The sequence below is a fragment of the Orbicella faveolata genome, unplaced genomic scaffold, assembly GCF_042242905.1.
Source record: "Orbicella faveolata isolate gen_17 unplaced genomic scaffold, um_ofav_v1 contig_34, whole genome shotgun sequence".
In the NCBI taxonomy this organism is placed as follows: domain Eukaryota; kingdom Metazoa; phylum Cnidaria; class Anthozoa; order Scleractinia; family Merulinidae; genus Orbicella; species Orbicella faveolata.
In genome coordinates, this window is record NW_028301563.1 from 11759923 (window position 1) to 11776061 (window position 16139).

The 16139-nt window shown below is 37.8% G+C and overlaps 1 protein-coding gene across 6 annotated transcripts; it reads right to left on the minus strand.

The window, feature by feature from the left end:
- Positions 1 to 1217: 1217 nt before the first annotated feature.
- LOC149104778 (uncharacterized) lies at positions 1218 to 10402 on the minus strand. Of its 6 annotated transcripts, XR_016201216.1 has the most exons (6): positions 8602 to 8968; positions 6992 to 7096; positions 6122 to 6209; positions 5479 to 5566; positions 4762 to 4847; positions 1218 to 3007 (listed from the first exon to the last, which is right to left on the minus strand). XR_016201216.1 is itself a non-coding variant. In XM_089271023.1 (5 exons), exons 1-4 carry the CDS (start codon positions 10366 to 10368, stop codon positions 4763 to 4765), a joined length of 330 nt encoding a protein of 109 aa, XP_089127149.1. In that variant the 5' UTR covers positions 10369 to 10402; the 3' UTR covers positions 1218 to 3007; position 4762. The 6 variants fall into 6 exon arrangements, 2 of the variants coding, with proteins under 2 accessions (XP_089127149.1, XP_089127151.1); XM_089271023.1 differs by lacking the exons at positions 5479 to 5566; positions 6992 to 7096 and adding an exon at positions 10283 to 10402 and having other exon boundaries at positions 6122 to 6192; positions 8606 to 8693; XR_016201214.1 differs by lacking the exons at positions 1218 to 3007; positions 4762 to 4847 and adding an exon at positions 10283 to 10402 and having other exon boundaries at positions 6122 to 6192; positions 8606 to 8693.
- Positions 10403 to 16139: the final 5737 nt, after the last annotated feature.

Consider the following 16139-nt stretch of genomic DNA (forward strand, 5'->3'; position numbering starts at 1 on the left):
GTTCGCAGGACTGCGATTGTGTGGCTAGAGAATTGAAATGAAAGATCAACCTTTGCCCTTGAATTCTGTGGTGGATTTGTGGCCGTGGGTACATTTTAGCCTGGGATTTTTGACTTTGTTTGACAGGCTGTCCTGACTGAGGTGTTTCGCCTTCTCCTCTCTTTATGAAGGGAATACTGGAATTCAAAAACGTCGCTTAAATCAAGTTAAATGGGTAAAATAACCACACCAGGAGGAAACAACACACGTATGGAATAAGGTACGCCATTTTTATTGAGAATTTTCACTTTGAACTACCTCCATGGATATCTTGTAGAAAATCCCATATAAACCCTCATAATTCGATGCCATACTGTGTTGCTTGTCTGGTTCATAGAGAGAGCTTGGGCTGCCTGTGGTTACTTTGATACTTAAATGGGTTATAAACCATCAAAATTGGGCAATTTTGCGGGGGGAACATTGATCGTATTTTGATTGTAAGAGTGTTCTTGCTCCTGTGCAACTTATCCGAGGTGTACCATCTATATTATCATCTGACCAGAGAAAGATATGAAATGGCAAGCTAGAAACAGTTGCAGATCAAACTCGATTGGATATAAAATTAAACTCAGCTGGTTGAAATGGCATTTCACGGTCACTGCGAGATTTCAAAATCCATTTGGGAAGTAAAATTTACTTTGACTCGTATTTGATTCATTTGACATTTCATCCTTTTCATGTCTCGAGAAGCTTCTTGCATCACCTCGCTCAAAATTGAAATTTGAAGACTGTTTGGCAAAAAATTATTTCGGGACGAAAACAACTGTCTTGAAATATCAAAATTGATTTTTCAAGGCGAGGCGATGCAGTAGTTTTTGACGGGATTTTCTGTCAAGTGTGACCTTCGAGAAAACTTTGTGATCAAAAAATTCTGAACGGTAGCCTCTTAACATTTTTCTCAAAAAAGTTGTAAGGGGAAACGCTGTGCAAATTTTTTCAAATTTTCCCGCCAAAAGTCTTAGTTTTTAAACGCGAAATTTATCCTTCATACTTTTAAATATAATTTCAGTAACTGGTTTTTAATTAATTAATTAATTAGCTGCTTATTGCGCAACAATAAAGTTAAATGAAATGAAAACAGCAAGTGGCGGTTTTGACTACGTACTTTATTTTAGCATTGTTAAAAATATTAAAGACAATAAAAATGCTACAGCAAATAGAGGTCAATTACACAGGCGTCTTCAATATAACTTTTATTGACTTTTTAATACTGTAATTGCATTTACAAACAATTTCAAGGAAAAGGTTGTTGTTACAGTACAATTTCAATTTCAAGTCAGTAAACAAAATAAAAAATTGCGCTTTTAAAAGGGCCTGGTAACTAGTCAAAATGTAGGCTCACTTTTACTATTTTTTGACAATGTAGGGTTGCCAAAAAGAAAAAAAAAACATTCTGGGCTTTTGAACAGAGTCTAGCCAGAAATCAAGCATGTATTTTGAATTTTGATGGGAAAAATCCTACAAAGTGCAAGATTTTTTCGGCCCAAAGACTCAGTATATGTTCGACTCAAAACTAGACCCCATTTAAAATTGCAGACTTTTTCCCCTTGAAGACTTGGTTTCTTTTCGACTTTTTTCTTGTCCTTTCAAAAGCGCAACCTTTTCATCGATACAGTATGTCCTCGCGAACTAGAGAGAGTTCAGTTAATTTGTTAAACAGATACTTGACGATAAGAGAGTAATTTCAACGAGACTTCCAGGCTGAAAATTCGGGAATTCGCAAAAACCAATGCAGGCAATGCTAATATTATACCAAAAACTAATCCAGGTAATGCCAATATTCTACCTTAATCGTAAAGCTTCACGGCTTCCTCGAAAACTAGCAAGATGCGAGACAATTTGGTAAATACTAGACATTACAAGATAATGGTTTGACACTGACAATTTTTTTAATGTTTTGTTCAAGACGTTTCGGCTGGTGCTCGAGCCTTCATCAGTTGAAATACTAACGTTAGTACGCGTGATTTAAAAAAAAACAGCACGTTGAGCGCGCGCTGAGGAACATTCCGCGTGAAGTTTCAAGAAAACGTAACGCGAGACTTATGCGCGTGCCAAAGACTTGTACTTGTAGACTTCTGGGATGGCGATGTGGTCATTTCCAGATTGCGGATTCTTCATTGACATCCAGGCTTCCAAGAAGAGTCGCTCGTGAAAGTTGGCCTCGTGTCCAACAACTCTGACACTTCCCACATTCATTTTGTGGTTGTTTTCGTGGACATGGCAGGAGATCTTGGAGTCACAGTCGAACATAGAAACAGCCCTTTTGTGTTCTGTAATCCGAGTTTTCAGTGATCGTTCAGTTTGACCGTAGTATACAAACTGCAGTTGGTGCAACTGATTTTGTACACTGTGCCAGATTGTGGCCGGTCAACACTTTTCCTGAGCTTTCGGTCGCGGGAACAAACTGTTCACAGTCTCTTCTTGGAAGCCTGGATGTCAATAAAGGATTCGCAATCTGGAAATGACCACATCGCCATCCCAGAAGTCTACAAGTCTTTGGCACGCGCATAAGTCTCGCGCTACGTTTTCTTGAAACTTCACGCGGAATTTTCCTCCGCGCGCGTTCGATGTGCTGTTGTTTGAATCACGCGTACTAACGTTAGTATTTCAACTGACGAAGGCTCAAGCAGCAGCCGAAACGTCTTAAACAAAACATCAAAAAATAGTCAGTGTCAAAACCATTATCTTACAATGTTAGCTCCTGACTCCCACTACTCTGTTCAGCTTTAGATACTAGACAATTGGAGCGTAATTCCAATGCCTTCTTTTGACTCTTGAGTTTTACATTGCAAATCACTAATACGAGCTCCGCCCTAACAATCTTGTCGAAAGAAACTCCGTCGAGATAAACTTTGTCTTGTAAATCTACCAAACTTTTAAAACGTGAAGAAACATCTAAGCGAAGTTCTTTGCTTTCCTTTGCTTCTTTCCATGTTAATGTCGCTGCATGTACACCTAAGATGGCAGGCTGCAAGAAAGATAAATAAAACGTTCAATTAACAATGGGTATACTGACACCCAAAGAACAAAATATACATGAAGTGTATTCTGGACTTGAGTTTACAGTTTAATTCTGTCATTGGGAATGCACTCGTTTGGTTTTATCATCATCATGTAGAAATACACGGAGTTTACATAATGATATCAAGAACAACTTAAAACGCGGACAAGCAGCAACACGAAATAAATGGCACCGGCCAAAATATGGCACTCAAAAATTAACCTTTACTTGCGATGGCACAAAATGTTCCTGACTAAACGAGCAACATTTGCATTTTCTTCCTGAAGATGAATTTATCCCTGCTTAATAGACTAGTTCGTTCTAAGTATTTGGTGAAATATCAGGACAATATAGTCAAGTTCATAACTTTTCTTTTCATTGCTTTGTCCTTATTCAGAGTTCTTAGTCAAAAAAACAAATTTTGATCTATCTAGACAATTCCTTTTTGAGATTACTCTCGGCATGTATATCCTCTTTATTGTTTCTTCATGATTATGTTTGAGAATGTCAGGAGAAATTTTAAGCTTATCACACACGAGACTTAATAGCTAAGGAAGCATTGATACATGAACCGGAAAGCAATTGGTTGTTGATCCAATTAGACCTATTGTCTCAAAATTTGAATAATCATCAACAACAGTACCTCGGACCCTAGTCAGCCTCCGCTATTTTCGATGTAATCGAAATTGTTCATATTGCATGGTGAAGCGAAATCTTGTACATGCAGCTTTACTGTAAGTTGTGTTCCTAAAAGGATGTTTAATTATCTGTAGTAGTTTCACAGTGATTTCGACATCGTTTCGACATGCTCCGAATAAAATAAAACAGCCAAACTCTAGCATGTAAACAAGAACAAAGGTGTGGCTGACTAGGGCCCTTTGAGGGGCCCAACAACCGATTTAGGCGCGCCTTCGCACGCGTTGCTGAGGAAGTGAAATTTCACTTCCAGTGCCTGAGCCTGGGAAATTAAAACAGTTCCATAGCTTTTAAATTCAGTTACATTTTAGATGTTTTTTTCGATGTGTTTCACAAAAGTACAGTCAAACAAAATCAAAATAAGGGAAAAACAGAAAAACACGCGCAAAAGAAGAGTTATCTTCGTGTGGCTTTCGTGTGCTTCGTTTGAAGTTATCAAAGTGCCCCTGATAGAGGGAACTGCGCACGCGCTATAAGGCTACTTCCGGTAGATATTGGCGACACTTCCGGTTTTAGAAAATATTGCAAATTTTTCAATACCTTGAATCTCTGTCAAAATCTGACCTTATACATGTAGAAATGAAACAAAATCTATGCACAGCGAAATGAGGATTTAAATCAAAATATTAAATCAATGAAAAATCTTGATAAAGTAATATGCCTAGAAGCCTTTGCATTTTTTTGGAATTAGTCACATGATCATAGGCCTGGCTTGATGACATCATCACTGATGTTACTGATCACGAAAACGTTAAAACAAATGAAATAACTCTGAACTAACCAAAAAATGGGCAGGTTATAAGACAACTAATTTCCCCTAGCAATGGCTCAAAAAGATCAATTATTATAGGCCCTTACTGAATGTTTGTATAACCTAACCCTGAAGGGCTAGGGTATCCAGTTAGCCATATAACAAAGGTTTCTTGAAATAACATCTCTGTTCAAATAAGTTCTTTGCTTGTATTGTGTAAAGTTATTCCTAGTAAAGGTACTATCAAGTGATTAAAAACCTACATGTGACCCACCTTAAAAGGAATCTAATGTCTCAAATTGATTCTTTTTCCTCTTGAGCCCCAGCAAAGCTTTTATTTTTCCTTTTCTTTTTTTGCATCTAGTTAGAAACAAGAAATGTTTTAACCTTTGTGACAACCTTCATCTCTTTATTTCAAAAACAACACAACTAAAAGTAAACCATCACATTTTTTACATAATATTATTTTTAACCCTGTAGGGCTAAGTTTTGACAATGAAGGTAAGGTTAAGTCTGCATCAGGCCAAGTGATGCAAATCACCACAGCTTCCACTTGGATGGGATACTAGTGTCACAGGGTTAGCATCCAATATTAAATACACGCAGTACCCATTTGTACACCTAGGTGGAAAGAGGTAGTGTGAGAGTAACGTGTCTTGCTCAAGAACACAGTACAGAGACCCTAACCATTGGTTTAAACCCAGATCACTTGACTTGTAGTCCAGTACACTAACCATGTAATTAAACCACTGTGTCCTTCCTCCCACAAAACAATCCTCTTAACAACAATACCCCTGCCATTGTAGTCTTAGGGAACACCTTACCCCTGAAAGGCTAAGTTATGCAAACACATAACAACAATTTGTTGAAATAGCTGAACAATTGTGAGACAATCGATTGATCTATATTCATTTTAATTTTCTGCCTAATTTGTGCTCATTATTATTATTTCTAGTAGATGATACCAGACATAAAAGAAATTGTGACTGACCTACTAAGGGATCCAATGTCTCAATTTGATTCTTTCTCCTCTAGAGTCTCAACATAGAGCTCTTTTCCTTGCTTTTCTGTTTTTTTATCTAGCGAGAAGTTAAACTGCAAATGTTCTAACCTTTATGGAATTCCTCGATCTATTACTGTAGGTTTTACAAACAACACAATTAAAAATTAGTCATGAATCAAATTTCTAAAGTTTCAACCCTACTAGGGGGAGTTGCGATGATGAAGGTAAGGTAAAGTCTGCATCAGGCCAAGTGATCCAAACTACCACACCTTATCCCAGTTTCTGTAGCATCAACTGATAAGGAGTCTTTCTACTCGCCCCCCCCCCCCCCCCTCTCCCCCTTTAAATGGGATGCTAGTCTGTTGCAGGGTTAGGCCCAGTATGAAATTCAACCTGTATCTATTTGTATATGATTGGGTGAAGGGGGGGGGGGGGGGGGCACTGTGAGAGTTACAAGTGAGTCATGTCCAAGAACACAGTGCAATGCAATAGCTGAACAGTGAAACAATAACATCTCTATTTGTTTTAATTTTCTGCACGCATCATGTTCCATTATTCTTAACACAGCTACATGCAAAATTGAGTAACTGATAACTTCTGCAACAAAACACAAAGAAACACCAAGTCTCACCTGATATGGGATCTACTGCTGCAATATGGATCTTTCTCAGCACACAGCCTTCTGGTTGTTATGAACTGTATCTAGTAAGAAATGGGAACTGTAATAACGGTTACCATTTAAGTTTTACAAATTACAGAATCAAAAATAGGTAATCAGATTTTTAAGGTTTTAACCCTACTAGGGTAAGTTTGGACTATGAAGGTACATGTACAGTTGTAAGGTAAAGTCTTCATCAGACCAAGTGATCTAAGCCACAACAGCTTATCCCAGTCTTTGCTGCATTAGATGATCTTGAGTGGTTCTACTCCGATGGGATGCGAGTCTGTCTGTTTCACAGAACTCCACAGTTGAATTTTAGCAGTGTGAACCCTACAAGGGCAAGGTTCGACAAAGAAGCTAAGGTTAAGTCTGCACCAGGCCAAGTGATGCAAACCACTACAACTTATCCCAGTCTCTGTGACATATAAGTGATAATAAGTGTTTATGGACTACTCCCCCATGGGATACTAGTCTGTCAAAGGGTTAGCACTCAGTATTAAGTTCACCCAGAACTCATTTGTACACCTGGGTGGAGAGAGGTATTGTGAGAGCTAAGTGTCTTGCCCAAGAAAACAATGCAGAGACCCTACCAGTTGACTCAAAATCAGATTTCTTGATCTGCAGTCCAGTGTGCTTAACAGTAGATTACTGCATCCCTCCTCCCACAAAAGAATACTCGTCAATAACAGCAGCCCAGGTATTGCAGTCTTAAGGAATTTTTGTACACCCTAGCCCAAAGGGCTAAGGCGTAGTATGGCCACATAACATCAGTTTAAATATCCCACCTACATTGTGTCATTCGTAGTACATGAAACCAAACACAAAGAAATTGTGACTTACTTATATGGAATCTGATGTTTCAATGTGATGCTTTCTCCTAATATTGAGTCTCAGCACATCAAATGTCTTGTCATTAGCTTTCATTGTTGCTGGTCTGTTTTGAATCTACATATAGTAAGAAACAGGAAATGTTTATGACAGCCTTCATCTCTTAAGTTTTACAAACTACACAATTAAAAATGAGTCATAAGCTTCTTTTAAAGTTTCAACCCTACTAAGGGAGAGATTTGACAATGAAGCTAAAGTAGAATCTATGTCAGGCTAAGTGATCCAAAACACTACAGCAGCTTATGCTATTTCTTTGAAGCATACTGTACATGTTAAATGATAAAAAGCACTTCGTCTCTGCCCCCCATCCCCCACCCCCTTGATAAGATGCTAGTCCATGTACAGGTAGGGGTACCCCCAGCATTGAATTCACCATGTACCAATTGCACACCTGGGTGGAGAGGCACTGAGAGTAAAGTGTCTTGCCCAAAAACAAACCAAAGACGGCTTCATATGCAGTCCAGTGTACTGACCATTACATATAGATCACCGTGTCTCTTCAGTTTCCACAATAACAAATGTTATAACTAAATAACATGAAGCTAAATGGTCAAGGAAGTTATTATACTTAAAGAAATTAAAGAAATTATTTGGGTCCCTCCTCCCACAAATGAACATTCACCAACAACAGTATCAGCAGTATGGCTAGGTTATCTGTAGTCGCAAACATGGAACAAAAGATTCTTGAAATAGCTGAACAACATTGAAATAACTATTACCCACTTTATTTCATTTTGTCTGCATAGTGTTATTAGTTCTTATGCAGGTACAGTGTAGCAAAAATAATAATACTTATAACCACTCCAACCCTCCAGATAAGGTGGAGTATTTTTAGGATTTCTCATGGGTATCATTTAAGTCAATTTTGTTTTATTTCACTTCTCCCTAAAAAGTTGAAAGGTGAAATTTCTCAAGTTTTTTCAGCTTTTTGCTGTTTTCATAGGAAAATGTCAGATGCACTGGTTACGTGGTAATTTTTTAAGTATAGTCAGTGGACCCTCTGTGATGCCATCTTGCAAAGTCCATTAGCAAAGAAAATACGCAAAGCATAACAGGATACTTACAGTAGTAAACACAAGCAATCATGATTTTGGCCCAATGTTTGCATAGGTTGAAGTCCAAACAAACAGACATTTTGCAACTTTTGGTATGATGTGATGTGTGCTTTTAATTAACATTATTAAATACGTCAAATGTATATTTAATAGCATATTTCTCATTGTATATGGACCAAAAACTAAATGATCAGAAAGCCCACAGAAATATGCACTCCATCTTTATCCACTACATTGCAGTCCCAACACCTACAGACAGCCTGTCACTCAGAAAATAATTCATTTATCCCTTGCATATCTACATTGTATGTGTTTGTATCTTCTCTCTCGCTAAATCAGTGTTGTTTTATCTTAACATGTCCGTTGGGTCCCTTTATCATATAATATTCTCCTCTTTGGTATCATTCTACATTTATTTAAAGTAAGCTTTTTTTCTGTGGCTTTGTTTTGAAGATAAAACTCATTATATTTTAAAAAGCTGCTTTAATAGCTTTTGCTATCACTTGCCTACCAATAGTAGTTTCCATGTTGATATCATCATGTCCTGTAATGAAAATCTAGGCTCCAAACAAGTGAGTTTCAGTTTGATGTGTTTCATTCTGTGGGAACAAACAATGTACATGCATGAGGTGACCATTAACTGCATTACATACATTCATTTGACATTTCTAATTTAAGTCTAAGTGACTACACAAACTTTCATGTTGTACTCTACATATCACCTGTTTTGCATATTGTACTCTGCGATATAGGAATTATTGTACAGTCAAACCTTGATTATCTGTACCTCAATTATCCGGATTTCTCGATTATCTGGACTTTTTCTCTAGTCCCAATTTTGTCATGAATATTTATTAGTCATGATCAAGATCTGTAGCAATAATTATTCTTTTGAAAACTATAGCATCTATTGCTTTTAAAGAGCAAAAGCAACACTTACACGCGTCGTAACTAATGAAGAATATTTGAATGAGTTCTGATTGGCTAGCTGTTGAGTGGGTCAAGATGGACAGTAGACCATATTGTTTCCCAAATGATTTGTAAAGTGTTTCTTCACGATTAAATGTTGCTTTATCTAAAAAGTTTTGTTCTTCATTAATATCCATATTTTTGATTATCTGGAGCCTCGATTATTCTGACTATTTCGTCTAGTCCCAAAGAGTCCGGATAATCGAGTTTCGACTGTAGCTGTATCAAATAACTCATCATTCATTGTGCAGTCACTTGGGTGTCCACCTGTATATCCTGTCACAACTAAATTTTGTAATTGGATAATGGATTCACACACCACTTACTTGTGCCTTACTGGCTTTATTCTCAGTGTTTCCTACAGTGTTAAAAATCTATCGAAAACACTACCAAGTGTTTTTGTTTAAAAGAAGGTTGTACTAAAGACTTCGTCACCGATGGGGTTATTAGTAATCAACCTTGTTCTACATGCTTGTCGGACTTGAAATTACACTCGTGCGATAACACCCTGAATTGTGCTCCACTCAGTCCAATCACATATGGCTTATTGACCAAGCATGAGGTCAAGATGACTTGATATTGGTCAAGCTCTATTTTTGCATGTTTACGGTCCAAACCAGAGTCAAGGTCTGTAAACAAACAAAAAAGAACAAGGCCAATATTCAGCGATATTCACCGAACATGTTAAGTGGGTATATGAGTTATTATATGTGATAAGGAACAATTTTATCCTGTGGGACACAGTGCATAACCCCCACTGGCAAGATAGTGCCATTTTGCCTGCTGGGGTAGCCAATCATGATGCAGGATTATCAGATTCAGGGAATTGTAATAATTTGATTAGAAGGATAACATCAACAATTTACAGGGAGTTTCATTAAGAGCCAAGCACTGGGCAAATTGACCGGCTACATGTGAGGATGATTTTGCCTGCCTGGTTTCACCATCTAGAGGAAAGTTTTTCTTTAATATAAAGAAGTTTTGCCTACCTGTGGAAACCAGTTACTCGATCTCCTGTTGAAAATTTAAATGAAAGCCCTACAATTTAGCTTTCAGCTGGATTCAAAAATATGCACAGCTGTTTGCTCTTGGGCGCTATTTGTCCCGATGAAATGAAATTTTATTGCCATGTGCTCAAATTCACCCTCTAACAACGCTTCCGTCTTCTTACATTATTCTGGAAGTTCCTTTTCAATTTGGAGGACTAAATCTTACTTACCGCAATATAAGACCAAGCCACAGAAGAGTAGATAAAAACAGAAAAACACCAAAATGTCTTATCTTGCAAGACACTTCATCCGCCATATTTACGTGCTTTCACCGCAACACCATTCCCAGGGTCCTCTCTCTAGCTCTCGAGGTAGAGAGAGGACCCTGGGAACGAGGTCGCCTCAACCGGATTAGGCATTAAGATGTGACGTCACATATTTTCTATCTTGGCAGCTAATAGAAAAAGTCAGGGTACCTGTCAAAAGCGGGGATAAAGTTAAGAGGTAAGGATATACCATACCATTGGGAGCTAACCCTAAACAGGCCAATCCCCTCTTTTTGAACTGCCCAAAGAAGTTGATCCCCAGGTCGGCATTGCAGTTCAGACAATACAGAGGAATATACAATTAACCACTGGATGACTAAAGGAAAGTCTCATCTGGACTGCTTCATCCCTTTGTTGATCTTTTCGGGGAAATCTGATATCCCCAAAGCACGCATTTACAATGAACTCTAGCTCTCAACATAGATTATTTCTTACAGAGAAAGAAAAGTATTCAACAAGAGATACGGAAATAGGATACTAACCTTGAGTGTACGATTTTCCACCACACTCAAGTGGATACAGAGCTTCAACTGTGTTCACTTTTAGAAAAAAACGGCTTCTGTTAAACATGCTCCCGTAGTACACAGTGCAAACTGTGGCCAGCAATACTTCATCCAGGTTGTTGTTAAAATTATAGGCTATTGCACTTAGTGTTATCACCGAATCACGAACAATAAGAACCAAAAGTTGGAACAACACAAGTTTTGCAAATGTTTAAAATCCGCCATTCCATGACAGAAGGCTCTCCCTTATTTTCCTTCAAAACAGCACTAAACTGTTCTCTTTGGCCTAAAGTTTTGCTTAAAAAGTCGAAGAAATGTGCCTGCAACATCTTTCTATCCTCAGTAAGAAAGGACATGAACCTGATGGTTTGCGAATGGAGGAAAATCTTCCCCAATCGAAACGCGTTGTGAAAGGAGCTGCGCGGCACAGTTTAAACCGGATGTGACGTCACTTTTTGGTGGATGATCCAGATACGCAAATTTCAGGAGTCTTCTGCCCCGCCCCTGCTCATAGCTTATCTTCAATCAACAGAATATTATTTTATACGAAGATAGTCAAAAAGTTCAAAGCCGGCTTAATGCGGTCTTCTAAAATGGATATGCTCAAAGGCAGAAAACTCAAAAACTACTCTAGTAACAGGCATGAGACTTCTTATGACTGACTTTGTCATTTTTCCAATAATTAGGTTCTCATAATTATGGCAAAAACTAGAAATTTTAGGCGGCCTGTTAAGGGACGGGAATCAGGATATCTTCCGGGTGTTTCTCGAAAATGTCACGCGATTGGCTGTTTCCACACCTGCTGTTTATTATAGCAGACCGTCTGCACGAATCGTTTTTGTTTTCCTGATAAGATAAGTTTAGAGCTTTTTAAAGCCACTGCCTTTTTCTTTTGGTAAAGATGTCGAGCTGTATTTTTAAAGGACGTGGTACTACTGTGGCGGTATCCAGCCATTTAATTATTGTAAATAAGTCGTGTTGTTAAAAACGTAAATATTTGTAATCCAAAAGGATCAGTTGCTGCGTGGCACAGTGAACAGTTAAAAAGTTGTAAATATTAATAACACAATGCCAAATTAAAAGCGATGTCTATAGCAGATGTTTCGGGCCTTGTCCTTTCTCAGTCAAACCATAGTCTGGCAAAAGACGTTAATCTCTTTGCTACGAATTACTTTTCCTCGAGCGCGCGAGCGATGTAAGGGCGGGAATATCTTTTCCCTGGACCAACCCTTCGAGCTCCTTGAGTTCGGGCTTTACTCAAATCCCCTACGGTTAACACTTTACTCAAGCCAAAATAGAGCGTCTGTGAACACACTATAATAAACACGTCTATTTTCAAACTTTCTTCAGAACCATTTCCTTGTGCTTAGTAAGATTATAAAAGAAGCCTTTGTCTTTGATAGAAGGAATCAAACTCTACCTCCTTTCTTTTGACCCCTTAGGATTTTTTATTTTAACGCGCAGTTGGCCGACTCGGACTGGCTGCGCACGAGGAGTGACAGTTTTTTAAACCACATGTTCCCGTCTAATGAAATTCATCTTTCCAGTCTTAACTTGACGCCTGAAAACTGAAGCATAATTAAAATTCAGTTCTTTGACTTTTAACTTTTAAACATCTTATGTGTGGCTACAGAATATAATCTTCAGTATCCTTCCTTTCATCAAAACTTCCTCTTCTTATTTAAATTTGAAGATAAGCTAAGCTCGAAGTTGCAATGACATCTTGACATACTGATATTTATTCAATATTTAGGCTAACTTAATCAGGAGCCACCTTGAGCAAAAAAAAAAAAAAAAAACTTTCACGGGAAAACAACGAAAGTTTGTGTTTAAATTTTCAACTATACCAAAACAAACGTAGAAAACACGGAGAATACCATGGAAACAGTAGGTTTTTAAAAAACTTTCAAAAAAACATGATTGGTTTTTATTTCCGAAACACAAAATAAGACGTCTTCGGAAAAATAAAGATAGTCGTATTTGTCTTGTTACGGTCACTTGACGACTGATAATATATATTTTTCTGGAGTATGGCAAAATTAGACCCGGACAATCTGTTTGCCACAGGAATCAATTTAAATTCAGTTGCTGGAGTGGCGTTTAATTAACTAACTTTTAATTTATAACAATCGCATGCTGAGCTGTAGAATGTAACGTGCGCGTTCAACATCCTACCCTTTGTCCAGACTTTAACAAAACCGAGGAATGTATAAATGGTTTTGTATTCCAATTTAGGCTTCATCACAAACCAACTTGAACAAAAAAAAAACACATAACTCAAGAGAGAAACAACTACACGATGTTCAATACTCAATAAAAACAAAACAAAGATGAGGAACACTGAAAATGTCCTGGAAATTCTATCTTTTTTTAACTATGTGATTGTTAAAAATATGAGTTTGGAACGTTTATTTCATTTGAGAACATATTCACCTATAAACAGGCGCGCAAGATGGAAGCGTAGTTGACAAAACCGCTGATCGAAATATTTAGCTTGCATTATACGAGCGTAATTTGAACGGGAAGTCTTAGTAATAGCAGGAGGAGTCAAACTGGCATGCGCAGAAATAGCTTTGAATGGTTGATCTCTCACAGCTGGCACGTTTGCCACCCACAGAGACACAACACACCATCCTTCATTACACAGCGTTGACTCCTAAGGAGGCGTTATTTCAGCTACACATCTCCAGCTGGTTCAGTCTCAATATTATCTTGATATTTTCCACAGGCCTTGGGAACTGAAGACATCCGTTGCGCTTTAAAAATGAATGTTTTTGGTCTCGTTGTTTTTTTGTCATGGATTTCAATAATGTTTCGTTCGACGCACTCGGAGGGTGAGTTCAAAACTGTCCTTACATTTTAATTTATACTCTCTAATTGCCATTTTATACACCCTGAAATTGTGTATCCTAACACCCACCAATTTCCCGGGTTCTTATCACGAACTCTGCCTCATAAGAGGGTTGAGTTTGTTGTTGGTTCTTTCTCTTCCTCTCGTTGGCTTTTTTCCGGGGTACTCCGATTTTCCCCTCTTCATGAAAGCCGACAATTTTAAATTTCGAATTTGATCAGGAATCCAAGCGCAACGGGTTTGTCGGTCGCAAGTTTGTTACATGCTGCCCTCCGCCGAGCATTTCACGTTAATATTTTCTCGAATAAAACTTGCGCGATATTTCATTAATCACTCACAAAAGCGGAGAAAAATAACTGAGTATTTTATGTAACATTTTTATCTCCTGTCTGCTTCTTTTGCGAGAGTAATTTCGATCCTTAATTGACGATGCGCGAAGAGTGCAAAAGATAAGACCCATGGAAAAATATAAATGCTCTTATTTGGTTCAAACTTTTTGATGATGAATTTGGAAAACTCATCTTCTCTTTCGATCTAAAACTTGCAGTTCAGTCATTTTTGGTTTCCTTGTCTTTCGTGGAAGCTTTCTATATTTAGCAATGTTCGGTATTTAATTGAGGATAGTTTTTGCCTGAGAGAATACTGAAACAGGTTTTGAGATAAAAAGAAAAAAACAAACAAACAAAACAAAACAACATTTTCAAGGAGATTTCAAGTTCTCGATGCGTTAAGTTTTTTAGAAATAACATTTCAATAGCTTAACCGGAATTTATTTGTAATTTGCCTTCCAATTGCGTTGAGCATCCAAGAGGCAATTTGCACTAGACGTGGTCAGATGTGACACTCCCTAAAATGAACATGACTTGCAACGTTTGTCAGTTAGGGCAATCATTTCAAAAAGTAGAATTTGATTCCATCACGAGACGGTTTTCAACGCAACATTGTAAATTCGGACAAGCATGTTGCAGGTTTTTTGAATCCCTTTCAAAAACCTGCAATATGTTGCCGCATCGGGCAATTTTTTGTCAAAACAAAATTGCGAGACAGGTTGCTTGATAAAACCCAGTGTAACAGCGCCATAGGGTCAATTGACTGAGCTCGCTTTTGGTACGATTGCCGACGTATAATTCTTTACAAAACGCCGGCCGACAAATTGCTACATGCATTTATCTTATAGCTTCCCTACGTTCTTAAAAATGATTCTCTGTCAGCATCTAAATAGAGACGAAGATGAAGGAATCTCAAAACCATCTATTTTCTCACTAGATGGGAAAAGGGATCTGTAAAAGGCGCGTGTAATTTGTATTATATCGCCTAAAGAAAGATGATGCTGCATTTTAGTTCAAAAAATAGTCAAGGTAGTTGACTCATTGCTTCGTGTTTTGTGTGAACTTTGTGAAGAAAAATGCAGGCTTTCTTGTTACAGTCGTAACAATCGTCTACTACCTGTGATGCTCTTAATTACGAACATAAATTTGAACGTTTTGCTGATGTGTTGTTCCTAAGCTTTTCGCTTCAATCTTCTGCTACGAAGGTAATTATCCTTTGCGTCCTGTAGATCATAAAAAAAAAATAAATAAATAAAAAAAATAGAAACAACGTCTTCCTTGTATAAAATCATGAATATTAATAACAAAGCACTCGACTATTTAGCTTGCGAAAAACAGCCATCCTTCCTCGCTCCCGGCCCGAGTGGCGTTTCGCGAAACGCCACTCGGGCCGGGAGCGAAGAAGGACGGCTATTTTTGCAGGCTACCATTTTCATGGAGATTTCAAGTTCTTAATGCATCGCTAAGTGTTCCAGAAATAACATTTGAATAAATTTTCCAGAATTTATTTGTAATTTGTTTCTCAAATTTGTTGCGCATCTACGAGGCAATTTGCACGAGGCGTTGTCTAGTGTAACACTCCCTGAATTGGACATGTCAAGCACGTTTTCGTTACAGCAATGCCGTCTTATAGCATCACTACGTTCTTAAAAATAATTCTCTGTCAGCCCATAAATAAAGACGAAGAGGAAGCTAGAATATCAAAACCAGCTATTTTCTCACTAGATGGGAAAAGAGATCTGTAAAATGTGTCTAGTTTGTATCATATCGCCTAAAAAGGATGATACTGCGCGCATTTTTCGTTAATAAAATCGGCAAAGTAGTTAATCTGACGCCCATTTTTTTGCGTTTTGTGTGATCTTTGAGGACAGATCTTTCAAATACCTTCAAAGGGAAGGAAAAGTTGGAGTTCAAACGGCAAATAATCGAAATGCGGGCTTCTTGTTATAGTCTAACAAACATCTCCTACTATATGTAATGCTGTTGTTAAAAAATATATTATCTGAATTTAACCATCAGCATAAATATGAACTTTATGTCCATAGGTTTTGTAACAGTTTTTTTCGGTTCAGTCTTCT

Coding starts and splice junctions, on each gene's coding strand:
- LOC149104778 (XM_089271023.1), bottom strand. CDS start 10,368: ATGGCGGATGAAGTGTCTTGCAAGATAAGACATTTTGGTGTTTTTCTG. Junction 6,193..8,605: donor CAACATGGAAACTACTATTG/GTAGGCAAGTGA, acceptor ATTTCTTACTAG/ATACAGTTCATAACAACCAG. Junction 4,848..6,121: donor AGCAGTAGATCCCATATCAG/GTGAGACTTGGT, acceptor GTTTCTAACTAG/ATGCAAAAAAAGAAAAGGAA.